General features: G+C 42.2%; 1 protein-coding gene across 1 annotated transcript in view; it reads left to right on the forward strand.

The window, feature by feature from the left end:
- The window catches only part of wdr27 (WD repeat domain 27), a 173,387-nt gene that overhangs the window by 111,785 nt on the left and 36,716 nt on the right, over positions 1-24,886 (forward strand). Inside the window, exon 24 of the mRNA XM_023993602.2 lies at positions 5,865-5,963. Within this exon, the coding sequence (XP_023849370.2) occupies positions 5,865-5,963 (99 nt within the window). The remainder of the gene's footprint in view (positions 1-5,864; positions 5,964-24,886) is intronic.

A 24,886-nucleotide genomic window follows, 5' to 3' on the forward strand; every position in this document is an offset into this window, starting at 1 on the left:
AGAACCATATCAGGCTAGTAGACAACCCTAAACCAAACATAGAAACACATAACATAGAATGCCCACCCAGCTCACGTCCTGACCAACTAAACAAATACTAAACAAAGGTAATAAGGTCAGGAAGGAACGTGACACATTGGGAGATGAAGTCACCTTTCAGCAGAACAATAACCTTAAACACAAGGCCAAATCTACACGGGAGTTGCTTACCAAGAAGACAGTGAATGTTCCTGAGTGGCTGAGTTACAGTTTTTACTTAAATCTACTTAAAAATGCATTCCCTCCTTCAACCCATTTGTTTTTGAGGGAGGATATGACATATTATGTCCCTATAGCGCCTCTCATGGTATTTTTCCAATGCAACATTTTTGTTGAGGCAGAGTGGTTTTAATTACTTTTCCAGACTAGTGAGTATCAAACTGTGTCTGTAAGACATCCAAGATTTTTCTGAAGAATCCCTTCTTCTCCCTAGCCGACTTTACCTTCCTTTTTTTCTTCTGTGTGTTTGGTGAAAGCAGTGGAATAATATATGAATGCTGATGGTTGTCGGATTATTAATCGCAGGGACTTGTCTTCTCTCGATGAAGCAACAAAAGTTTGAGAGCATCTCCTTTGAGAGTGGACGCTTCCAGGCATTTCTTGGCAGCCGGTGGGGCTTGGTGAAGTGTGTACGGTAGTGAGCTACACCATACCTTATTTGTGACCGCCCTGAGAGTGGCGTGAGCCAGAGGCATTTATATTTGTCTTCATATTCAACAAGACAATCATGGAAAAAGAACTCTCAAAAAAGAACTGAACACCCCCCAAAAAGACTCCCTAAAAATGTAAATTGTGTAAGGGCCTATATCATATGACACAGTTTCCACACACTCAAATAAGAACAGAATGTACGCAAGTACACTAGAACAAAGCTGTTATCAGAAGGCTTTGTGATTCAGTGTGTTTGCCTGGACTTTAACTGTAAAGTTAGATGTTCAGCTTACACAACTCCCAGTGTTGAGGGAAAACTATCTCTAAACCTGCAAACAAAAAAATAACATTGATTGTTTTATTTGCTTTTAGAGCTTAGTTTGTCCTCCCATTTTTAGTAAACTCATCACCACCAATGTGTCACTGTCCCAACACCCTCAGTACCRCATAATGTCAAAGTGGAATTAAAAATCAAAAGCTGAAATGTCTTGAGTCAATAAGTATTCAACACCTTTGTTATGGCAAGCCTAAATAAGTTCAGGAGTAAAAATGTGCTTAAAGGAACACTCCACCCAAAACCGTATGCATCATACAGGGATGATTTCTGTATTTTGTAAGTTAAATATCTTGAAAACTTGCTGACAAGCAAAACATACTGGGACTTTGTCAACAACTTACTAATGAAACAAACACCCAGAGATTGTTTTTTGATGGAGTTTTCCTTTAACAAGTCACATAATAAGTTGCATGGACTCGCTCTGTGTGCAATAATAGTGTCTAACATGATTTTTGAATAACTCTCATCTCTGTACCCCACATACAGTTAAAGTTGGAAGTTTATACACATTTAGGTTGGAGTAATTAAAACTTGTTTTTCAACCACTCCACAAATTTCTTGTTTACAAACTATAGTTTTGTCAAGTCGGTCTACTTTGTGCATGACACAAGTTATTTTTCCAACAATTGTTTATTTCACTTATAATTCACTGTATCACAATTCCAGTGGGTCGGAAGTTTACATACACTAAGTTGACTGTGCCTTTAAACAGCTTGGAAAATTCCAGAAAATTATGTCATGGCTTTAGAAGCTTCTGATAGGCTAATTGACATAATTTGAGTTAATTGGAGGTGCACCTGTGGATGTATTTCAAGGCCTACCTTCAAACTACTTGACATCATGGGAAAATCAAAAGAAATCAGTCGAGACCTCAGAAAAACAATTGTAGACCTCCACAAGTCTGGTTCATCCTTGGGAGCAATTTCCTAACGCCTGAAGGTACCACGTTCATCTGTACAAGCAATAGTACGCAAGTATAAACACCATGGGACCACGCAGTCGTCATACCGCTCAGGAAGGAGACACGTTCTGTCTCCTAGAGATGAACGTACTTTGGTGCAAAAAGTGCAAATCAATCCCAGAAAAACAGCAAAGGTGCTGGAGGAAACAGGTACAAAAGTATCTATATCCACAGTAAAACAAGTCCTATATCGACATAACCTGAAAGGCCGCTCAGCAAGGAAGAAGTCAATGCTTGCAAAACCGCCATAAAAAAGCCAGACTACGGTTTGCAAATGCACATGGGTACAAAGATCGTACTTTTTGGAGAAATGTCCTCTGGTTTGATGAAACAAAAATAGAACTGTTTGGCCYTAATGACCGTTATGTTTGGAGGAAAAAGGGGGAGGCTTGCAAGCCAAAGAACACAATCCCAACAGTGAAGCACGGGGTGGCAGCATCATGTTGTGGGTGTGCTTTGCTGCAGGAGGGACTAGTGCAATTCACAAAATAGATGGCGTCATGAGGAATGAAAATGATGTGGATATATTGAAGCAACATCTCAAGACATCAGTCAGGAAGTTATAGCTTGGTGACAAATAGTTATTCCAAATGGACAATGACCCCAAGCATACTTCCAAAGTTGTGGCAAAATGGCTTAAGGACAACAAAGTCAAGGTATTGGAGTGGCCATCACAAAGCCCTGACCTCAATCCCATAGAACATTTGTGAGCAGAACTGAAAAGGCGTGTGCGAACAAGGAGGCCTACAAAACTGACTCGGTTACACCAGCTCTGTCAGGAGGAATGGGCCAAAATTCACCCAACATATTGTGGGAAGCTTGTGGAAGGCTACCTGAAATGTTTGACCCAAGTTAAACAATTTAAAGGCAATTCTACCAAACACTAATTGAGTGTATATGTACATTTCTGAACCACTGAAGATGTGATGAAAGAAATAAAAGCTGAATTAAATCATTCTCTACTATTATTCTGACATTTCACATTCTTAAAATAAAGTGGTGATCCTAACCTCCCTTGGACAGGGAATCTTTACGATGATTAAATGTCAGGAATTGTGAAAAACTGAGTTTAAATGTATTTGGCTAAGGTGTAAGGAGTGCGCACTGGCGGCAGAGAAGTCAGGCGCAGGAGAGCAAAGACTGTGTTCCAACGGCGCAGTTTAATAATAAAAATCACCATGAACAAAAACAATATATACAATGGGACAAAACCCATTCGCACGCCAGACATAACGTGCACATACARTTACAATAAACAATTCCAGACYAGGACATGGGGGAAACAGAGGGTTAAATACACAACATGTAATTATGGAATTGGAACCAGGTGTGTGGGAAGACAAGACAAAGCAAATGGAAAATGAAAGGTGGATCGGCGATGGCTAGAAGGCCGGCAACGCCGACCGCCGAACGCCGCCCGAACAAGGAGAGGGACCGACTTCGGCGGAAGTCGTGACATTATGTAAACTTCCGACTTCAACTGCATACAATTATCTGTTAAGTCGTCAGTCGTGTAGTGAATTTCAAACACAGATTCGACCACAAAGACCAGGGAGGTTTTCCAATGCCTCGCAAAGAAGGACACCTATTGGTGATATTTTATTTTTAAACAGACATTGAATATCCCTTTGAGCATGGTAAAGGTATTAATTACACTTTAGATGGTGTATCAATAGACCCAGTCAGGACAATAACCTAAAACACAAGGCCAAATCTACACGGGAGTTGCTTACCAAGATGACAGTGAATGTTCTTGAGTGGCCGAGTTACAGTTTTGACTTAAATCTACTTAAAATCTATGGCAAGACCTGAAAATTGTTGTCTAGCAATGATCAACAACGAATATGTCAGAGTTWGAAGAAWTTTGAAAAAGATAATGGTCAAATGTTGAACAATCCAGGTATGGAAAGCTCCTAGAGACTTACACATACAGACTCACAGCTGTAATCACAGCTGTAGGTGCTTTTACAAAGTATTGACCTAGGGGTGTTTGCAACATTTCAAAAAACATGTTTTCATTTGTCCTTATGGGGTATTGTATGTTGATGGGTGATATTTTTTGTTTGTTTAATCCATTTTGAATTCAGGCTGTAACACAACAAAATTAGGAATAATACTTGCTGAAGGCACTGTACATATACACTGAGTGTACAAAACACTACATGACACAGACTGACCAGGTGAATCCAGGTGAAAGCTATGATCCCTTATTGATGTCACCTGTTAAATCCACTTCAATCATTGTAAATTAAAGGGAGAAGGCAGATTAAAGAAGGATTTTTAAGCCTTGACACAATTGAGACATGGATTGTGTATGTGTGCCATTCAAAGGGTGAATGGGCAAGACAAAGTATTGAGGTGCCATTGAACGGGGTATGGTAGTAGGTGCCAGGTGCACCAGTTTGAGTGTGTCAAGAAKTGCAACGCTGCTGTGTTTTTCACGCTCAACAATTTCCCATGTGTATCAAGAATGGTCCACCACCCAATGGACATCCAGCCAACTTGGCACAGCTGTGGAAAGCATTGGAGTCAACATGGGCCAGCATCCCTGTGGAACGCTTTCGACACCTTGTAGATTCRATGCCCCGATGAATTGAGGCTGTTCTGAGGATTAAAGGAGCTGTAACTCAATATTAGGAAGGTGTTCCTAATGTTTTGTGCACTGAGTGTAAGTAAACAGTTATCACTATAGGCTAGTAGACCCTACTGAGTCATAGTGTTGTCACACATTAGGATCATCATCATAACCATGCATGACCTCATCACTCTACGCGGACCTTATTCACTAAATTCGCCGCACTAAAATAAATTTAGGAGTACAATGAAAACTATTTGACATTTTAAAGCTAGAATCCTTTATTTTTCTAGGCACTCTGGTGGTCCTACAAACATTCCAGGTCGCACAAGAAAATATTTAGGTGCATATGCTAGTAAAATGGTCACACTGTAGAGCCCTGGACCATCCGCCGATTTTAAAATGAATCACCCTACGGCATGTTGTCCGTCTTTTTTTATTTAATCTTCATTTAACCAATCCCATTGATGTCAGAAGACCTCTGTCCCAAGGGAGACCTGGTCATTATTGCCATAGATTATGAGACTGTAGGCCCTGATGTTAGGCTTCAGAGGTGTGTTCRGTTACCCCCTACCTTTCTTACTCTACAGCTGTTGTGGAGATCTATAGGGGGCCTCAGGCTGGAATGAGGCAAGGCTTGCAGGGCCAGATGACCTCTGTGGTGAGGTAGCAGGACTGGACCCCTCATTGAGGATTCCTTCCTGTTCCAACTGCCTGATGTGATGCCCTGGCCTTACAAACCCCATCAGAGTGCATCAATAAGAATGTACATTCTAGTAATTATATTTCTATGGTTGTATCTGTAGCTCTGTATCTCTACCATGCTATGGGCCCTTCTAGGGAGCACTATCCCCATGCCTTTTTCGGGGAAGCCTAATAAAAAGCAGCTGCAGGAATCTGATGAGTCGTCGTCTGGTAACAAACATCCCCACATCTGGTTTTATCTGTGTTCATGGCTTATGGTCCCCCGTCCTCATCCCTCCTTTCCCTCCTCCTCTTCCTCCTCCTCTTCTTCCTCCTCTCCAACTATCTTTCACTCACTGTTCTTTCTTATTTTTTACACACTGTGAAAAGTCTCTTTACTTTGGTTTGTAAGTTTGTTCGTGGAGAAGAGATTGGAGTAGAAACTTCCAAATTGTACAAAATAATCAAATACCTACAGACTTTATTATGTTGGTCCTCTTCTGCAGTATCCAGACTTTCTTTGAAGGTTTATAAGTTACAGATTGACTACCTTATACTTTACGTTTTGACATCAGCAGCCAAAATATTTTGATGTACCCCCTTTCTGCTCTCTGCAGGCCTATGTGTATGACATCCGCAGCAGCAGCTACCTCCACAAGCTCGAGAGACACTCTGACACCATCCTCAACGTGACCTTTAACCCTGCTACACCTGAGGTGAGGACTGGCCGATCACCTCTTAAAATTACACCCTCTCTCCTCCGCATTCTATTGTCTTCTTCTCTGGTCTGTCTTTCACATATACAGTGCCTTTGGAAAGTGTTCAGACCCCTTTACTTTTTCCACATTTTGTCACATCTTATTCTAAAATTGATTAAATAAAATGCATTCCTCAGCAATCAACACACAATAACCCATAATGACAAAGCAGAAACAGGTTTTTAGACATTTTTGCGAATCTATTAAAAATAAAAAACAGATACCTTATTTACATAAGTATTCACACCCTTTGCTATGAGTCTCGAAATTGAGCTCAGGTGCATCCTSTTTCCAATGATCATCCTTGAGATTTTTCTACAACTTGATTGGAGTCCACCTGTGGTAAATTCAATTGATTGGACATGATTTAGAAATACACACAGCTGTCTATATAAGGTCCCACAGTTGACAGTGAATGTCAGAACAAAAACCAAGCCATGAGGTCAAAATAAATTGTCCGTAGAGCTTCGAGACAGGATTGTGTCATGGCACAGATCTGGGGAGGGGTACAAAAAAATGTCCGCAGCATTGAAGGTCCCCAAGAACATAGTGGCATCCATCATTCTTAAATAAAATAAGTTTGGAACCACCAAGACTCTTCCTAGGGCTAGCCATCCGGCCAAACTGAGCAATCGGGGGAGAAGGGCCTTGGTCAGGGAGGTGACCAATAACCCGATGGTCACTGACAGAGCTCTGTGGAGCCTTCCAGAAGGACAACCATCACTGCAGCTCTCCACCACTCAGGCCTTTATAGTAGGGTGGCCAGACGGAAGCCACTCCTCAGTAAAAGGCACATGGCAGCCCGCTTGGAGTTTGCCAAAAGGCACCTAAAGAATCTCAGATCATAAGAAACAAGATTCTCTGGTCTGATGAAACCAAYATTGAACTATTTTGCCTGAATGCCAAGTGTCACGTCTGGAGGAAACCTGGCACCATCCCTACGGTGAAGCATGGTGGTGGCAGCATCGTGCTGTGGGGTTTTTCAGCTTGAGAGCATCTGCAGAGAAGAAAGGGAGAATACAGGTGTGCCAAGCTTATAGCGTCATACCCCAGAAGACTCGATGCTGTAATTGCTGCCAAAGATGCTTCAACAAAGTACTGAGTAAAGGGTCTGAATACTTATGTAAATGTGATATTTCATTTTTTTCATTTTTTTATAAATTAGCAGACATTTCTCAACCTGATTTTGCTTTGTCATTATGAGGTATTGTGTGTAGATTGATGAGGGGAAAAACCATTTGATACATTTTAGAATGAGGCTGTAACGTAACAAATTGTGGAACAATCAAATGGGTCTGAATACTTTCTGAAGGCACTGTATACTGTATATAACAAATTATGTGTACACCCCTTCAAATTAGTGGATTCGAGTATTTCAGCCACCCCCGTTGCTGACAGGTGTATAAAATCGCAATGCCAAGCGTCGGCTGGAGTGGTGTAYAGCTCGCCACTATTGGACTTTGGAGCAGTGGAAACGTGTTCTCTGGYGTGATYAATCACGCTTCACCATCTGGCAGTCCGATGGACGAATCTGGGTTTGGCAGATGCCAGGAGAACATTACCTGCCCCAATGCATAGTGCCAACTGTAAAGTTTGGTGGAGGAGGAATAATGGTCTGGTGCTGTTTTTCATGGTTCAGGCTAGGCCCCTTAGTTCCAATAAAGGGAAATCTTACTGCTACAGCATACATTGACATTCTAGACACTTCTGTGCTTCCAACTTTGTGGCAACAGTTTGGAGAAGGCCCTTTCCTGTTTCAGCATGYCAATGCCCCCTTGCACAAAGCGAGGTCCATAGCGAAATGGTTTGTCGAGATTGGTGTGGAAGAACTTGACTCGCATGAATTGGAACACCGACTGCGAGCCTGGCCTAATCGCCCAACATCAGTGCCCGACCTAACTAATACTCTTGTGGCTGAATGGAAGCAAGTCCCCGCAGCAATGTTCCAACATCTAGTAGAAAGCCTTGCCAGAAGAGTGGAGGCTGTTATAGTTCAAAGGGGGGACTAACTCCATATTAATGCCCTTGATTTTGGAATGATATGTTTGTCAAGCAGGTGTCCACATACTGTTGTAGTATACTAGTCATGTACTATACTTCCTCCAACTCACCTCGCTCCCTCTCTTGTTAACTTATTGTGAAAGAAATATCCGTACAGACTCAAGTCAGTCTGAGCATGGTGGTAATTCATTAACCAGACATAGAATAAGGCTTCTGGTTTATTTTGTTGTCCTGCTCCCCTTGGACTTCCTTTCCTATCAATCGGATATTGGACACAGCTTCAGAGGGAGGCCCAGCATACAAAAACACACTGTGATTTCTGCTGCTGTGTTGGATTCCATGGAGAACCCCTGGGATTACAGACCTGGGTTCAAATGATGGTATGTGTTTGTTTTTTCAAATACTTTGAGTGTTTGCTTGAGTCTGCCCTGMGTGCCATATGGGTGGGGTTAGCAATTTTGGGACTATACCATTGGTAATATTGTGCCAGGCAAGCTCTATCAAATTAATTGAAAGGATTTCGAAAAATATTTGAACCCATGTCTGGTAATGTCTGCTGTGTGGATTCCATGGAAAGGAAAACCCCCAGGATTATTAGATTAGTTGAATCCCACTTTGTACTAAAGGTCTGCCAGGTTCATTAAATAGTACCCGCAAAACACGAGTCTCAACGTCAACAGTGAAGAGGCGACTCCGGGATACTGGCTTTCTAGGCAGAGTTCCTCTGTCCAGTGTCTGTGTTCTTTTACCCATCTTAAACTTTTCTTTTTATTGGCCAGTCTGAGATATGGATTTTTCTTTGCAACTCTGCCTAGAAGTCCAGCATCCCAGAGTCGCCACTTCACTGTTGACGTTGAGACTGGCGTTTTGTGGGTACTATTTAATGAAGCTGCCAGTTGAGGACTTGTGAGGCATCTGTTTCTCAAACTAGACACTCTAATGTACTTGTCCACTTGCTCAGTTGTGCACCGAGGCCTCTCACTCCTCTTTCTATTTTGGTTAGAGCCAGTTTGCGCTGTTCTGTGAAGGGAGTAGTACACAGCGTTGTACGAGATCTTCAYTTTCTTGGCAATTTCTCTCATGGAATAGCCTTCATTTCTCAGAACAAGAATAAACTGAGAAGTTTCAGAAGAAAGTTATTTGTTTCTGGCAATTTTGAGCCTGTAATCGAACCCACTAATGATGCTCCAGATACTCAACTAGCCTAAAGAAGGCCAGTTTTATTGCTTATTTAATCAGAACAACAATTTTCAGCTGTGCTAACATAATTGCAAAAGGGTTTTCTAATGATCATTTAGCCTTTTAAAATGATAAACTTGGATTAGCAAACACAACGTGCCATTGGAACACAGGAGTGATGGTTGCTGATAGTGGCCCTCTGTACGCCTATGTAGATATTCCATTCAGAATCAGCAATTTCCAGCTACAGTAGTCGTTTACAATATTAACAATGTCTACACTGTATTTCTGATCAATTTGATCAAGTCTACTGTATTTAAATGCCACTTTAAACGTGTTCATGATTCTGCAACAAAAAAGTCCGTAACGTAAAGTAAACGCGCTGAACGAACAGCAGTCGAATTGCAGACGAAAGTGCATATCGATATTCAGTGCCCTTAGTCACCCTCCATGAACTCCCAGTCTCATCTCATTGTGGATGAATATATATTTTTCAACATACTGAACTCAATGTGTCAGATTTAAAGTTGCAGTGTGGTTTATAGTTCTTTAGCTCTCCTCCTGAATCTGGAGTCATCAAGACAGGATGACAGAGGCACTCAATCCGTTTTACAACTCTCACCTCGCATGGTGATGGAAAGGAACACTTTGGCCTAACATCCAGTCAAGTCAAGTGGGGTTAACAGGGGCCTCTAGGGCACTGCTTCTTTCCTCAAAATAGCAGTGACGTTAATCAACACACAACTAAATAATTAAACTGGCTACCAGTATTTCTAAAAGTAGCCTAGTTCTGTCTCTGTTTAGGGTCTAACACAACTCAGTGTACTGTAACTCAAACTTTCATCACTTCAAACACCATGAAGATGAAGGATGTTTTTTGATACCAGCACTAGGATTGAACTGAACCATGAAACCCTGAAATCCGAGGTAGAAATTATAAATATCTCTGATGGACTAAACAGAGACAGGAGTGAAAGTGGAGCTGGAAGGAAGCAGAGTAGTTGGAGAGCATGTTGATTTACAGGTAAGAATGGCTTGTGCTATGGCGCTGAGTGTTCTCTGGACACACTGCTTAGTGGGGTATTAAACATCCCCAGTGGGGTATTTAGCATGCAGGCACACACGTATGAAAACACACACTTGCAAACACTCTTGGAAGATGGAGCTGCATTGGATAGCAGCAGCCTTACGGGCTCCTGACCAATTCTGCTATTTTGTCAATTTTTTTACTCTGATCTTGTTTTTTGGGCAAATAATGTTTCTGCCATCATTTCCTATAACCAAAAACAGCTTCTGGACATCAGAACAGCGATCCCTAACCTTGGTTTGGATGAAAAAAATGTATTCAACGAGTAAGCAGGCCTTTCATTTATTTATTTGRACCTTTATTTTAACAAATGTGCCCTGTATATACAACATAAATATACACTTTATACCCAAACATWCAGAGTTTAGAGTTGTGTRATTTGTCACATACTCCGAATACAGACCTTACCGTGAAATACTTACTTACAAGCCCTTAACCAACAATGCAGTTCAAGATGAGTTAAGAAAAATTACCAAATAATCKAAATGTAAAATGATAAAAAGTAACACAATAAAATAACAATTATGAGGCTATATACTGGGGGTACCGAGTCAGTGTGCGGGGATACAGGTTAGTTGAGGTAATTTGTACATGTGGGTAGGGGTGAAGTTACTATGCATAGATAAAAAACAGAGAGTAGCAGCAGTGTACAAAACCAATGGAGGGGTGGGGGGCAGTCCAATGTAAATAGTCCGGTTAATTGTTCAGCAGTCTTATGGATTGAGGGTAGCTGTTAAGGTGCTTTTTGGTCTTAGACTTAGCGCTCCGGTACCGCTTGCCATGCGGTAGCAGAGAAAACAGTCTATGACTTGGGTGACTGGAGTCTCTGACAATTTTATGGGCTTTCCTATGACACCACCTATTATATAGGTCCTGGATGGCAGGAAGCTTGGCCCCAGTGATGTACTGTGCCGTAKGCACTACCTTCTGTAGCGCTTTACGGTCAGATGCCGAGCAGTTGCCATACCAGGCGGTGATGCAACCMGTCAGCAACCGYTCAGGATGCTCTCGATYGTGCAGCTGTAGAACCTTTTGAGGATCTGGGGACCCATGCTAAATCTTTTCAGTCTCCTGAGGGGGAAAAGGTTTTGTCTTGCCCTCTTCATGACTGTCTTGGTGTGTTTGGACCATGATAGTTTGTTGGTGATGTGGACACCAAGGAACTTGAAACTCTCGACCCGCTCCACTGCAGCCCCGTCGATGTTAATGGAGGCCTGTTCGGCCCGCCTTTTCCTGTAGTCCACAATCAGCTCTTTTGTCTTGCTCACATTGAGGGAGAGGTTGTTGTCCTGGCACAACACTGCCAGGTCTCTGACCTCCTCCCTATAGGCTGTCTCATCGTTGTTGGTGATCAGGCCTACCACTGTTGTGTCGTCAGCAAACATAATGATGGTGTTGGAGTCGTGTTTGGCCACGCAGTCGTGGGTGAACAGCGAGTAAAGGACGGGACTAAGGATCAGCGTGGCAGACGTTTTGTTTCATAACCTTACCACCTGGGGGCGGCCCGTCAGGAAGTTCAGGATCCAGTTGCAGAGGGAGGTGTTTAGTCCCAGGGTCCTTAGCTTAGTGATGAGCTGCGTGGGCAGTATGATGTTGAACACTGAGCTGTAGTCAATGAACAGCATTCTCACATACAGTGGTTCCTCTTTTTAAAAGTTGCGTCATACTGCGGCACACCTTGTGGCACACCTTGAATAGTCTATTGTTCAGCTAATAGCCCATCCTGCTACGCTTGTGAAAAACTAATAATACTTTTTCCCCTTTACTCATGTTCAAGATTCCAATTTATGAAGTGTTTTTAGCCACAATCGGCCCCAACCCCAATTAATACATTTGGGCACAGTCAATAGCGTGCTGGACTTCGGGCTAGAATGTTGAGGGTTCGATACCTGCTCCCTGCTTGTTTCATTATATTATTATGCCGGTCTCAGAGCAAATAGCCTGGATTGTTACTGCCATCTCGTTTTTTATTCTGTATATATGAATTACAAATCAGCCTTTACTTAAATCATGTTTCTAGTCTATTGCATAGTTAGAATATATAAACATTGATGTCCCAGGAGCAGGAGTGGTAAACACTGTTGAAGTGTATAATTGTAATGCATTCATGCAGACACAGCATCATTRAAAGAATGGAGTTTGATACACCTGGTATTGGATATGACTGAATAAAAACTTGCTAAATATTTTCGTAAATTAACTTTATGACAAAAAAATATGCACAATCTGTAACGGCAGCCTTCCTCCTCTTCGTCTGAAGAGGAGGTGTAGCAGGGATCGGACCAAGACGCAGCGTAGTTTGTGCTCAACATGATTTAATCAAGACGAATAACGTGAACACTTACAAAATACAAAAATAACAAACGTGGCAAACCGAAACGGTCCTCTCTGGTGAAACGAACACAAAGACAGGAAACAACCACCCACAAACCCCAATACAAAACAAGCCACCTAAATATGATTCCCAATCAGAGACAACACAAAACACCTGCCTCTGATTGAGAACCATATTAGGCCAAACATAGAAACAGAGAAACTAGACACAACAGAATGCCCACCCAGATCACGTCCTGACCAACACTAAAACAAGTAAAACACACAAAAACTATGGTCAGAACGTGACACAATCGTTTCTCTACATTAACTAACGTATTCCTCTCAATTGTACATTCTTCTCTTGACTCGTTATTACGTTATAATTACTTAAATTAGCTTCCGCGGTAATGTTTTGTCAGCCATCTTTGCTGAAGAAAGTCACCAGGGACGGGTGGCTCGCATCAAATTCATCATTGGAACCACTCGATATGATTGGTCATATAAAAATCTTGGGACCTAAATGCATAATGAGTGCTCTAACACCACCTTGCAGTGGTCCTCGAGCATTGAAGCCGCGACCCTGGGTACCTCTAAGTCCCCCTGGTGGTGGTCTGGAGCATGATAGCCGCGACCCTGGGTACCTCTAAGTCCCCCTGGTGGTGGGCTGGAGCATTGAAGCCGGACCCCTGGGTACCTCTAAGTCCCCCTGGTGGTGGTCTGGAGCATTGAAGCCGCGACCTGGGTACCGTCTATCCCCCTGGTGGTGTCTGGAGCATTGAAGCCGCGACCCTGGGTACCTCTAAGTCCCCCTGGTGGTGGTCTGGAGCATTGAAGCCGCAACCCTGGGTACCTCTAAGTCCCCCTGGTGGTGGTCTGGAGCATTGAAGCCGCGACCCTGGGTACCTCTAAGTCCCGCAGCGTAAGCTCTCAACTTTTAAAGGAGGAACCAATGTAGTTGTTCCTTTTGTCCAGGTGGGAATGGGCAGTGTGGAGTGCGATTGAGATTGTGTCATCTGTGGATCTGTTGGGGCGGTATGCGAATTGGAGTGGGTCTAGGGTATCCGGGAGGATGCTGTTGATGTGAGCCATGACCAGCCATTCAAAGCACTTCATGGCTACCGACGTCAGTGCTACGGGGCGGTAATCATTTAGGCAGGTTACCTTCMCTTCCTTGGGCACAGGAACTATGGTGGTCTGCTTGAAACATGTATGTATTACAGACTAGGTCAGGGAGAGGTTGAAAATGTCAGTGAAGACACTTGCCAGTTGGTCCGCGCATGCTTTGAGTACACGTCATGGTAATCCGTCTGGCCCCGCGGCTTTGTGAATGTTGACCTGTTTAAAGGTCTTGCTCACATCGGCTACCGAGAGCTTTGCCACACAGTCATCTAGAACAGCTGGTGCTCTCCAATGCATTTCCTTATAAACTCACTCTCCGAATCAGCTTATAAATCGCTATTATTATCTGAGGCTACCTGGAACATATTCCAGCCCGCGTGATCAAAACAATCTTGAAGCGTGGATTCCGATTGGTCAGACCASCATTGACTAGTTATTGTCACAGGTACATACAGTTCGAGATTCTGCCTATTGGACGGGAGGAGCAAAATGGAATCATGGTCAGATTGGCCAAAAGGAGGGCGGGGGAGAGCCTTGTATGCATCGTGGAGTTAGAGTAGGAGTGATCCAGAGTATTGCCCGCATGAGTGCTACAATCAGTATGCTGATAGAATTTAGGTAGCCTTGTTCTCGAATGTGCTTTATTAAACCATATATGGTTTCCAGTTTGCATAGAGTCCAGTGAAGTTCCCTCGAGAGGGAATATACACGGCTGTGACAATAACCGACGAGAATTCTCTTGGGAGATAATATGGTCGGCATTTGATTGTGAGGAATTCTAGGTCAGGTGAACAAATTGACTTGAGTTCCTGTATGTTGTTACGATTACACCATGAGCCGTTAATCATGAGGCATACACCCCCGCCCTTCTTCTTCCCAGAGAGATGTTTATTTCTGTCGGCGTGACGCATAAAGCATCCCGGTGGCTGTACTGACTTCGACAACATATCCCGAGAGAGACAGGTMTCCGTGAAACAGAGTATGTTACAATCCCTGATGTCTCTCTGGAAAGCAACCCATGCCCTAATTTTGTCAACCTTGTTATCCAGAGACTGGACATTGGCGAGTAATATACTCCGAAGCGATGGGTGGTGTGCACGCCTCCGAAGTCTGACCAGAAGGCCGCTCCGTCTACCTCTTCTGCCGGCGACGTTGCTTTGGGCCGCCCTCTGGAATCAGATTAAATGCCCTGGGTGGTGGTGCGAACAAAGGATCCACTTCGGGGAAAGTCGTATTCCTAGTCGTAATGTTGGTAACTTGACGTTGCTCTCATATCCAATAGTTCTGTATGTAATAACACTTAAGATTTTCTGGGCTAACAATGTAAGAAATTATACATAAAAAAAAAGATACTGCATAGTTTCCTAAGGACTAGAAGCGAGGCTACCCTCTCTGTCGGCGCCATCTTGCCACACTCTACAATCTCTATGTTCTGACCTTTGATAGATGTTGCAGAGGTGGGTGTTGTTCGCTTCCTGAAGTCTATGCACATCTCTTTGATCTTTTTAGTATTGAGGACCAAGTGTGATTCATCACACCACTCTACAAAGTTAAAGGACCACCGGCTGATGGACGTCTGACTGCCGACATTTTCGCCCGCTTTGCACTCGGTTTGCAAATTGCGACTCTCGGCCGGCAAGCGCTACCGGTGTTTCAGAGCCTTTACGGAGATTAGGATACTTATAGTGGATAGAGATAAACTGATTGATAGACTGTAATAGACTGATGTCATAGAGGGACAAACTACTTTAGGATTATCTTAATGGATGGCAATGTAAACTTTAGAAATGTATTTATGTCAGATTTACAGTGTAGTAAAATGTATTCCATTCTTTTAGTGTTCCAAGGAAAAACAATGATTAATGCTTTGCAGATGTGTGAGAAGGCTTTTGTCATCAAAGGCTTTGATATTATTGATAGTGCTCTAAAATGTGCAATATGCAGGAATATGATTGGTGGGTCTGTGTGGGAGGAAGGAGCCTGCACAGATCAACTCCCAGTCTGATGTAGTTTGGATGTGGATTGCTGTCCATAATATGGTATGAAATAAATATAGAGTACACTCAGCACCTGAGGTAAAGCGATGTATGTTGTATGACCACCACACATATTTAATCAAATAATAATTTGGGTGCTTGTATTTGTTCTGTTTCACACATGTACAAGTGTTTATTAATATGCCTGTGTGATTTGGAAATGTGTTTTTTGCATGGCCCAACTCTGCTTGAGACACCCTCAGAACAATTTGGGGTTAGTGCCTTGCTCAAAGGCACATTGACACATTTCCAGGTTGTCGGCTTGGGGATTCAAACTATATTTGGGGCCACAGATATCATAAACTGTCAAATCGATTAAAGTGTCAGTGAGTGTTCCATTCGTATTTATATCAGTTTCCTTTACTGCTCTAATAATTTGCTGTTTTATAACCTTCCTAATATTGAGTTTCACACCCCCACAAGGTGTCGGAACATTTCACAGGGATGCTGGCCCATGTTGACTCCAATGCTTCCCACAGTTGTGTCAAGTTGGCTGGATGTCCTTTGGGTGGTGGARCATTATTGATACACACGGTAAACTGTTGAGCATGGAAAAATCGCCTGGAACCTACTACCATACCCTGTTCAAAGGCACTTACATGTTTTGTCTTGCCCATTCACCCTCTGAATGGCACACATACACAATCCATGTCTCAATTGTCTCAAGGCTTAAAAATCCTTATTTAACCTGTCTCCTCCCCTTCATCTACACTGATTGAAGTGGATTCAACAAGTGACATCAATAAGGGATCATAGCTTTCACCTGGATCTACCTGGTCAGTCTGTCATGGAAAGATCAGGTGTTCTTAAAGTTTTGTATACTCAGTGTATATTTTGTACCTCGMCTGAAGTGGTAGATACAGAACATTTCCTTGATCAAGTTGCTTAATATGCTTTGTTCCTATGAGATCCCCTGATATTGCAAGTTTTCTTGTTGGGAGAATATGGAAGCCCTCTAGGATCAGTAAAGATCAGGACTTGGTCCAAAAGCCTGGGGTGGAGACTTAGTCAGTGTTTAAATCACATAAAGGTTGTATAACTCACTTCCACGTGTTCAACAGTACTCAGAGGGAAAGTTGAAAAGTTGAAGAGATGATGGTATCCAGGTTGACTTGGCTTGGTTTTATTATGTGTTCAGGATTGGTTGCTTTTAGAATAGAATAGGCTACTGATAGACTTTGTCAACAGCCAGTACCAATTAGGCTACTCAACAACTTTTGATGGAGAATTATAGGGAGCCTCAGTGTCTAAGGGAATATCAGTCATGTGTTCATAGTCCTTTTTGGGACAAAATGGAGAGAAAGATTTCAACTTTTTTCTGGAAACGAGTCTCCTCTTTCCATGCTGACTCTGTGTAAGTTTTTCACTTAATACTCACCTTTCCTTCTATCACTGCTTGGCTCTTCAACACCTTTCTGAGAGGAAAGCTATGTATGTGTTCCAAATGGCACCGTATTCCCTATATAGTGCACTATATAGGGAATAGGGTGCCATTTGGGACGCACTGCCTATGTTTCTTAATGACTTCATATGGCGTCAGCTGTCAGCAGTCAGCAGTCAGCACTACTCCTCTCTCTGGCCCACGGAGCAGCTGCAGAAGCCATGCCTCACTCCTCGGAATCTGTTTAAGGGTTATTTCCATTCTTGATATTTACCCTTTGATTCTTGTCTAATATAACTCATGCATTGTTATGAGCTTAGCACAACTGTCTTACTTTATCACAACTCCATTCCTTAGCTGTATTACAAAACAAGTGGTGGGGCTGTCGTTTAGCTGAAAAACAAATCCCAGACTGTAGCTTTAAAGATGGGACGCTCAGCCTCAGACAGACTACTGCTGTATTCCAGGAAAGGTTGGTGTGCCAAGACCTTTTCACCGTAACTCATCTATCTGCTGAAGAGATTGTCTGCATTCTTTATCAGGACAAAAAAGCCATTTGCTTCCACCTTAGCTGTATACCAAAACAAGTGACGGCACTGTCGGGGGGGTTATTGTCCTGATAAAGAATGTGGAGAGCAGACAATCTCTTCAGCAGATAGATGAGTTACTGTTGATTCTTGAAGAATATAACTTATAAATCATCATGAGCTTAGCACAACTGTCTTACTTCATCACAACTCCATCCCTTAGCTGTATTACAAAACAAGTTTAGCTGAAATACCTCTGCTGAAAAGATTTTCTGCTCTCTGCATTCTTTATCATGACACCCCCCCCCCCCTTTAAAACAACAGTCAAGCCCATAAAACTCTGGATGATATGATGGTTACTGCTTTTCAGTAGTTAGATGAGGTTACAACGCTACCTAGTCGTTTGTTTGAGTAATGTGTCTTGAATGGAAACTGTTGTTTACATTGTGAATTGTGATAGATGAAATACTGTATTAATACTGCCCTAGCCTCTCATACCTACTCCCTCCCTCATCTGTACATTMACATTTTAGCCATTTAGCAGARGCTCTTATGTAGAGGTAATGATCTTAAGGTAGCCAGATAAGACAACCAGTCATAGTAAGTAAAACTTTTTCTCACTAAATATCCCTGTCCATTTGCTTATAAGTAGTTCAGTCCTCTTCTTAGCTTCCAAACATCCTGAACAGTGCTGATAAGATAAGTGACATGTTTTACAATTGAAGCTGCTTCACTTCAGCAGTTTTGGGGAGACTAGTAAAATACAATTTGTTCTTGTCCTTAATAGAATATTTATGAAACGTTCAAAGTCTTACTTCATAGGTATTCATAGATTTATGTTTGTTTTCAGGTCAGTTGATTGGAGATATTAACGTCTGTTCTGCCTGCAAAATATATTAGTCTTGAGCGCTTTGTGATATGTTACCAACAAACATGAAAAACTGAAAAATATTTGTTTCTGGCTCAAATCTCAATGTTTCCAATGTGTTGTATCAGAGGATTTATTATTAGTGATTTAAAAGTTTGTTTTTATGGGAGTTCCATAACGTTTAGTCCCCAGCAGTGTAGTCAGTCACTGTTAAATCCATTAGTTAACAGGTAKCTGGAAGAGGTTGGACTCAAAGGGGAAGATGACTGACTCACAGGAGATAGGGGAGGAAGAGATTGATCAACTATATTTCATAAAGTCTCCTCAACATAATGCCAGGAAAGCAGGCCCTAATATGCAACTCCACCATGCTATTATTTAGTGGGGTATGTTTGAGATGAATGTGAAAACATGGAATTTTTGTTGGAGAGAATATGGACTTCATTGATTGTTGATGAAAACCACAGTTGGCCATTTGTGGATTTGATCTCTGCGGACATCGTGGAAATGGCCTGCGTTGGATTGAATCCAGGCCTTATTTAGTTTACAAAACAAATCCTTTCAAGGAGGGCCCAGGTCAAAATCTCAAAGTGGAAGCATCCCTAGTCTCAAACTATTCCCGAGGGCTCTTCTTCTTCCACATCAAATGTTTGGTACGTTGCCTGTGTGTGGCATATGCCTGTAAGGAAACTCCCTACACCTGTGTAGTATTACTATAGTCTCAGACCCAGACTAATGTTTCTCTTCATTTTTAGGGTGGCAGGTAGCCTAGAGGTTAAGAGCGTTGAGCTAGTAACTGAAACGTCACTGGTTCGAATTCCCGTGCCAACTAGGTGAGAAAGCTGTCGATGTGCCCTTGAGCAAGGCAAGGCTCCTGTAAATCGCTCTGGGTAAGAGCGTCTGTTAAATGATAATCCGGCCACGCCGGATTAAGCCTCTGAGGTAGGATGTGTCTTTTTTAACGTTGTTTTTATGACACCCTATAAAAAGACTGGTAGCCTTCACGTGTGAAGCTTGTTTATGTTGGACAATCAAAGCTGCAAAGAGGCTCAATGTATAGCAAGTGGAGTGAGAGTTCACTAAATGCAATGCAAGATGGAATACAATTATGGAATTAAAAGTTAGTGAAATGAGAACCAGGCTACAACGAGCAACCAACAAGTAGGCTGGTGTGTTATCTGAATGTGGTTGGGGAGAAAGCGCATCATGTGTTCTCAACAATTAGCCTAGCTAGCTATAGCTGGCTAGCTTCTCTAGGCTACTCCTGTCAAGACAGGCACTCTTATATGGGARGATAAATAACATTGTGACTACTAGAAGTTGGCTAGTCTTGACTGTAGCCGAGTTGCCTTGGTTACTGGTCTCTCTCTCACTCCGTCTGCTCACTTCCATCTCACCTGCCCCTCAGCAGCTGCAGCAATAGAGCGCCAGCCTCTCGCGCAACAGTGCAGGTAACAGGTCAAAATAAGACATCTATTTAGAATATCTGGATATCCAACTAAAGTTCATGATACTATTAGAATATTTAAATTATTTTAAACCCCCACTCCTAATACAGGTTGAGGTTAACAAGTTCATCCTGCCAGTCAGTCAAGGCTTCAGATGAATTAATCCATAGGGCGTTCAAGGTGGTTACCACATTCCTTCACATCCAGAACTACTTTTCAGGACTTTCCAGCTAGGCTTGTTGTTCAGTGCTAGTTTTCCGAACTTTTGCAGACTACTTCTGGACTAAAAAAGCACTTTCAAAGGAGATTCTCCATTGAGCGTTGTTTTTAGTCCATTAATTGGCTATTATTACAGAAACTTCTCAATGGCATGTACAGTATGGTAAAAATGAAAAGCAACAGTGCTACTACTAGTGCTCAGASCCGTGACAATGACTAGGCCAACACATGCCTGCATGGAGGCCTCTACTACATCCTCAGAGAAACTTTTGCAGAATGAAACACAATGTCGTCTGGTAAAAGACGCCTCTGACTGATGATTCAAACTGGAATCAGAAAATAGGTCATAATATGCAACTCCGCCATGCTCTTATTTAGTGGGGTATGTGTCAGATGAATGTGAAAATATGGCATTTTTGTTGGAGAGAATATGAACTTTGTTAATTATTGATGATTGTAGAGATAAACTACAGTTGGCCATTTGTGGACGTGATCTCTGCAGACATTGTGGAAATTGCCTTTAAAAGTCTATCGCTGTGTGCTGTGTTGGATTGATTCCCAGCCTTATTTTGCTTAAAAACAAATCCTTTTAAGGAGGGCCCAGGCCAAAACCTCAAAGTGGAAGCATCCCTAGTCTTATTCCATTCCGAGGGCTCTTCTTGTTCAACATCAAATGTTTGGTACGTTGCTGCTGTGTGACATATGCCTCTWAGAAGATGCCCTAGACCTGAAGACAAGATGGTGCCGACAGACATGGTCGCCCATTTCCTAGCTCCCAGCCAACTTTGCAGTATTTTTTTTGTGTGTGTTTTATTTGCTTACATTATATGCTCAAAACGTTTCTTGCATTATTACCTACAGACAGAAATAACTTTTGGATATTAGATCGCCGGTCACTCACCACCATTTCGACTAGAAATGTAACTTTACTGATTTAGATCATTTGTTTGTACCCCCGAGGCATTTCCACTCATCCCAAGGGTTGCTCCATGATTCGGCGACCGAGAGGAGGAATACGGAYTGGGCTTTTAGTCCGACTCAGGACACGTGCATACCATCCACTGCTTCCGAGTATATTACTCGCTAATGTTCAGTCCTTGGTCAATAAAGTAGACAGAATCATGGCTCTCTCCAGATATACTGTCCCCATCCAGACAGCCAGCAAGGTTCTCTGTATATCGCGCAGACAGGAAAAATAACTCTCTGGGAAAAAAGAAAGGTGGTGGTGTATGTTTCATGATTAACTACTCATGGTGTGATTGTGGTAACATACAGGAACTCAAGTCCTTTTGTTCTCCTGGTCTTGAATACTTCACTATCAAATGCTGACCGCATTACCTCCTGAGAGAATTATCTTCGGTCATCTCAAGGCCATGTATATTTCTCATCAAGCCAACACCGGGACAGCTCTCAAGGAACTAAACTGGAAACCGCATATCCTGAGGCCGCATTTATTGTAGCTGGGGACTTTAATAAAACAAATCTGAGGAAAAAGCTACCGAAGTTTTATCAACACATTGTTTTCGCTACTCGCTCATCAAGAATTCTTGACGATTACTAATCGCCCTTCTGGGAAGGCTACAAGGTCCTCCCCCGCCCTCCCTTTGGCAAATCAGATCACTCCTCCATTCTGCACCTCCCTGCCCATAGGCAGAAACTTAAACAGGAAGTACCCGTGGTAAGGACTGTTCAATGTTGGTCTAACCAATCGGAATCTAAGCTTCAAGATTGTTTTGATCAACTGGACTGGGATATGTTCCAGGTTGCCTCTGAGAATAACATTGACGTATACGCTGACTCTGAGTTCATCAGGAAGTGCATAGAGGATGTTGTTCCCACTGAGACGATTAGAACTTATCCAAACCAAAAACCGTGGATAGATGGAAACATCTGCGCCAAACTGAAAGCGTGAACCAATGCATTTTAAGGTGACTGGGAATATGGATGAGTACAAACAGGGCCAGCGCCAGAACAAATCAGTTGAATGGGCCTTCAATTTCCATAGAGGGGTGCATTTTTTTGCGGGACCTCCTATGTGTGCACAAGCTTGCGTGTTCACAATTTTTTTATGAGTGTAATAGTAAAGACCATAGGTAGCTTGTTAGTTTCAAGATTGGCTTACAATTTATCCTACTATTTCTACCGATCTGCATGCCAGTTATGATTATTTTTATATGCGCATTTTCGTGGAACAGTTTAATTTCAATAATAACTTTTCTCGAAATCATTGTCACGTGGTTAATTATAAAAATCTGAATAAAAAGATAAAAATCTAAATGTTAAAATGTAACTATGGTGAGAGGACCAGCCTCTCCCATATGGACACATTGATACACTGTGATCCATAGGAGGTTAATGAAATGAGAGTATAGAATTCAGAGATAGCCTGTAGGCCAATGCTGCAGTTGGCCTACAACTTCCATCGTCAGCTAAGTAAAATACATACAGTAGGCCTAAAGTCGACAAAATAAAACAGTAGAAAATATCCTGATGAAAATTCTGGTTCTTTCAATCACATGTATTTCTCTACTCCACCTCTCCCTTTCTATCTGTCTTGACTTGTGCAACATTGTATCAAATCATCACTGGGTCCGGCTAAAGCTTTTGCTAGCGAACTTGCAACATTGTATCAACTACCCTATTCCCGGGCCCTCAAGAGTTTCCTGCGCCAGTTAAGCTCGGGACAGACAGCTGTTTTTTATTACGTTTCCACTGGATATATGGGATCATCAGATCATAATATTTTGCTCTTTCACACCGAGGCTTGGTGATTATCGAGGCCGGGAGTGTTGGAAAGATTTTTCAAAACATTCGCAATGGATGTTTAAAAAAACATGGTGTACGTGGTTATTTATGACAATCAGAAATAAGACATTGCCAAATGGGCACTTTCCTACATATGCATGCTTCTAGGGAGAGACGCACCATATCTTCGCCACACACCCCTCCCCTTCTTCTTCATGCAACATTTTCAAGTATACTCAAGACACATTGTCTTCACACACATTTTAGATGCTTTTCACTGACAACCGCAACTCAATCAGCTAGACCTATTGACACGCGCACTACCCCAAATTGCGGGCTTCCCAAATAGGCATGCCTACACACTTGTGATTTGAAACAAGCCGCAGCTATTTTTTTTAAAGAAGCTAAGGATCCTCTGTGGCTAAGTCAAGCTCCCTGGTGAAGTATTTTGAATGATTTTATTTAGACAGGAGTAATCATATAATTATCCATTTACTTCAGGGCAATCCAGCATCTTAACAGTGCACTGTGCACCCGCCTCTTTCTCTCTGCTGAAACTATATCACCGAAGAAAGCGTGTGTCTCAGTCAATTAAGTTATCAATATTTCAATATTTTATTTGGACTGGCAAGGAGGTACTGTATTTAACGCCGGCCCTGTACATTTAGGCAGACAGCCATTCATTCTCGTGATTAGAGTCTCTTGAATTATCATTATGGAGGAAATAAAAATGAAAAGCAACAGTGCTACTACTAGTGCTCAGAGCCGTGACAATGACTAGGCCAACACATGCCTGCATGGAGGCCTTTACTACATCCTCAGAGAAACTTTTGCAGAATGAAACATTGTCTGATAAAAGACCCTGAGTTCTGCGAGTGCCATCGGTAGTCTGCGAAGAAGCCCTTTACAAAGCCCTCAACATTGATCGATCACTTCTGTTGCTTGTATCATGGGACCTTCTTCTTTTCTTCATTTACTTGCTTTGGATGGGAAAGTCGATTTGGACACGTGTTTTGAAGACGCATGCATGGCCTACTTCTGTTCTTCTATTCCCTTGTCTCTTCTCTTCTACCCTTCACACTGATACGTTGAGATTCTCTGTTGAAAGTGGAAACATTGAACCGTGGATAGTTTACTGGCCTGATTACTGTGGAGTTTAAAGACACTTCATCAGTCTCTCGCTCTCTATTTTTCTCTCTAACTTTCACTCAGTCAGAGCGTGCTTCACTTTCTCAGACTCAGCCCCTCTGTAGCCCAGTCTGCTGCCTGGAGTGGACAGATAGGACATACATGTGGTCAAAGCATGGGCTTCACTCTAGGGTTGGGCGGTATCCAGATTTTCATATTGTCATACCGTCCTTCTCTCATTCCAGGATTTACGGTATTACCGGCTTAGTACATAAGGGGGTGCCAAAAAAATGGAGTCTGCTTGCTAAATATGTTAACGAGCGCAAACAACAATAAATTAATTGCAAACACAGGCAATTCAGCTCATGAAGGTGTGTGTATATATACAGTGCATTCGGAAAGTATTCAGACGCCTTGGCTTTTTACACATTTTGTAACATTACAGCCTTATTCTAAAATGACTTTAAAAAAAATATATATGTCCCTCATCAATCTACACACAATACCCCATAATGACAAAAAAATATGTTTTCCGATAATTTAGCAAAACAATGTACATTATGTACATAATTATTCAGACCCATTGCTATGAGACTCGAAATTGAACTCAGGTGCATCCTGTTTCCATTGATCATCCTTGAGATGTTTCTAGAACTTGATTGGAATCCACCTATGGTAAATTCAATTGATTATACATGATTTGGAAAGGCACACACCTGTCTATATAAGGTCCCACAGTTGACAGAGCATTTCAGAGCAAAAACCAAGCCATGAATTGTCCGTAGAGCTCCGAGACAGGATTGTGTCGAAGCACAGATCTGGGGAAG

This window comes from Salvelinus sp. IW2-2015, linkage group LG8, assembly GCF_002910315.2.
Source record: "Salvelinus sp. IW2-2015 linkage group LG8, ASM291031v2, whole genome shotgun sequence".
Taxonomy (NCBI): Eukaryota; Metazoa; Chordata; class Actinopteri; order Salmoniformes; family Salmonidae; genus Salvelinus; species Salvelinus sp. IW2-2015.